The sequence below is a fragment of the Nematolebias whitei genome, chromosome 13 (assembly GCF_014905685.2).
Source record: "Nematolebias whitei isolate Nwh7 chromosome 13, NemWhi1, whole genome shotgun sequence".
In the NCBI taxonomy this organism is placed as follows: domain Eukaryota; kingdom Metazoa; phylum Chordata; class Actinopteri; order Cyprinodontiformes; family Rivulidae; genus Nematolebias; species Nematolebias whitei.
The window spans coordinates 3400697-3403418 of record NC_056510.1 but is presented as its reverse complement, the minus strand read 5'-3'; the positions used below and the strand labels follow the sequence as shown (position 1 = coordinate 3403418).

The window sequence follows — 2722 nt, the reverse complement described above, 5'->3', positions numbered from 1 at the left end:
GGGGGGGGGGACATCGACACACTGCTTGTTTATAGATTTTTATTTTAAGGTTAAAGTTGTTCACATGTTGTTTTTTAAATAATATTCTTTGTGTCTGTAAAGTTTTGTGTTCTTTGAAGGTTTGGCTCAGTGTCCTGGTCGTGGTTTATCGATCAAGATGTTCTTCAGCAACAAGAACAAAAGAAACTCGAGAATATTTAGATTTCAGAGGAAATCTTTTAATTTGAGTTTTTTTTATGTCACACTAAAAATCTTCAACACACTCAGAGACACGTTGTGTGTTCTGTGGAGAAAAGATGGGTTGTAGCAGATTGTAATTCTTACAGTTGTGCTCCCAGTTCTCTGTTCTCTGTTCTCTGTTCTTGTGCTGCCTTGTCACCGCGCTCTTGTCTTCCTGGTGTCTTGCAGGCAGCCCGGTGTCTGGACGCAGCGGCAGCGGGCAGGTGTGTCTGGAGAGGCAGCTGTTCTTCAACATGTCCGTCCTGCAGCCCGTGGAGCTGCTGTCTCTGGCTCGCCTGGAAATCGCCTTCCACTGGGAGCCCCTCAGACCCGCCGACCTCCTGCAGGGCCCCCGGGCCGTCAGCTTGTCCCTGCACACAGTGATCCGAGCCACCTTGAAGGGGGCCGACCCTCGGGCCAGCCGCAGACTGCTGCTGTCGCAGTCGCTCCAGCTGCAGGCGGAGTCCTCCTCCGTCACCCTGGACCTGACGCCGGTGGCGGAGAGCTGGCGTAAACCGGGCCATAATTACGGTTTGGTTCTGGAGCTGCTCCCTGTCAGCGCAGATCCCGAGGAGCTGCTTCCGTTTTATCCTGGACACTCCCTCCCACTGGAGCCAGCCCCCACCTTCCCACTGGTTCAGGCCTCGCTGGTGGCGGTGTCCTTGAACCCCGACCAGTGTCGCTCCCGGCAGAGGCGGAGCTCCGTGCCGGTGAGCCTCAGCAACGTGTGCAAGGCTCGCCGCCTCTACATCGACTTCAAAGACGTGGGCTGGCAGGACTGGATCATCGCCCCCCAGGGCTACTTGGCCAACTACTGCCACGGCGAGTGCCCGTTCCCGCTCAGCGAGAGCCTGAACAGCACCAACCACGCCATCCTGCAGACCCTGGTGCACTCGCTGGACCCCCGGGACACGCCTCAGCCCTGCTGCGTGCCCGTCCGCCTCTCCCCCATCTCCATGCTCTACTACGACAACAACGACAACGTGGTGCTCCGCCACTACCAGGACATGGTGGTGGACGAGTGCGGGTGTCGATGAGGTCGCCCGACCTCTGTTTTCGGGCCTCTGGCGTCCAGACGGCCAACAAGACGCCACGATGTCAAACGACTCGTTTCTTTTAGGAAGTTTCTGTAGTCGTAGAATTAAAACCTTAAGATTTCTTTTTTAGCGATGGTTTTAATGACCGCTGGTTTAAAAATAAAGTGTTTTTCAATGACGAAGCCTGATGGAACTTTTTGTATTTGTCCAGAGATAAACAGGTTAATCAGATTTATAGATTTAGATGATCATAAATCAAAAATACACCTTAAAAAATTATTAAACTCATTATATCCCAACAAAATGTTTCCAAAATTAGACTAAAGAGGCCGATTTTAAAGCAAAACAGCAACAAATAAAATATTTTACTAGGCAGGAACTCTTATCTGGCGGCACGGTGGCTCAGTTGGTAGAACTGTTGCCTCTCAGTGAGACGGTCGTGGGTTAAAATCCCAGCCAGGGGGCCTTTCAGGGTGGAGTTTGCATGTTCTCTCCGTGCTGCGTGTTTTCTCCCACAGACTAAAAACATGCATGTTAGACTCATGGTCACTCTAAATTGTCCCTAGGTGAGAGAGTGAATGTTTGTTTGTCTCTATGTGTCCCTGTGATGGACTGGAGGCCTGTCCAGGTGTCCCCCGCCTCTCACGATGATAGCGGGACATGGGCACCAGTGACCCCCCCCCCACGACCCGAAAAGGAAGAAGCCGGTATAAACGGTAAATGGACTGTACTTATATAGACAGATAACTTTATTTGTCCCTGTAGGGAAATTGTTTTGCAGCATTGTCAGCAGGCATTTACATGACGGACAAACAAACATGATTAACATCCATCGTTAACGGCAAACAAGTTTGAGCTCAGTAATTTATATCTTTTCACAGTTTAATGATTTAATCACTTGTGGTATGAAAGAAAAAGTCCTGGCAGTACCTTCGCCCTGAAGGAAGCACCTCAAATGAGGATCTTAGGGGACGTGTATTGTCTGCTGTTTTCTAGTTTTCCTTCCTCATAACTCTGTCCGTGTATATTTGTTCCGTACTCGTCAGAGTGGCCCCTACAGTTCGCTGGCTGTGGTTACTATACTTCTCAAGGAGTTCTGCTGAGCCTCTGTAGCATTTCCAAACCAACAGATGTTACAAAACGTTAAATATCCTCAATAAAAGCAGAACAAAACATTTAAAGCATTGAGTTATTGACTCTAAAAGACCCCAGTTTCTTTAAAAAAATGCATCCTCTGCTGAGTCTCGGTGCTGATAAGGTGACAGTCCAGAACCACGTCCAGGTACTTGTAGCACGAGACAGTTATCCATAAAGATATCTATCTTTTATCTAGAGCTCCTTTCTATCTGATCAAGACACTCAAAGCTCTTCACAACACAATCTGTGTCCTCATTTACCCATCCATACAGCACTCCACTAAAGAAAGAATAATTACAAAGAATAATCAGTATTTTATCACATTCATA

The 2722-nt window shown here is 48.5% G+C and overlaps 1 protein-coding gene across 1 annotated transcript in view; it reads left to right on the top strand.

Moving 5' to 3' along the window:
* Positions 1-1256, top strand: part of gdf3 (growth differentiation factor 3) — a 54165-nt gene extending 52909 nt beyond the window's left edge. The window contains exon 2 of the mRNA XM_037687150.1: positions 409-1256. Within this exon, the coding sequence (XP_037543078.1) occupies positions 409-1256 (848 nt within the window). The remainder of the gene's footprint in view (positions 1-408) is intronic.
* The last annotated feature ends 1466 nt before the right edge of the window (positions 1257-2722 follow it).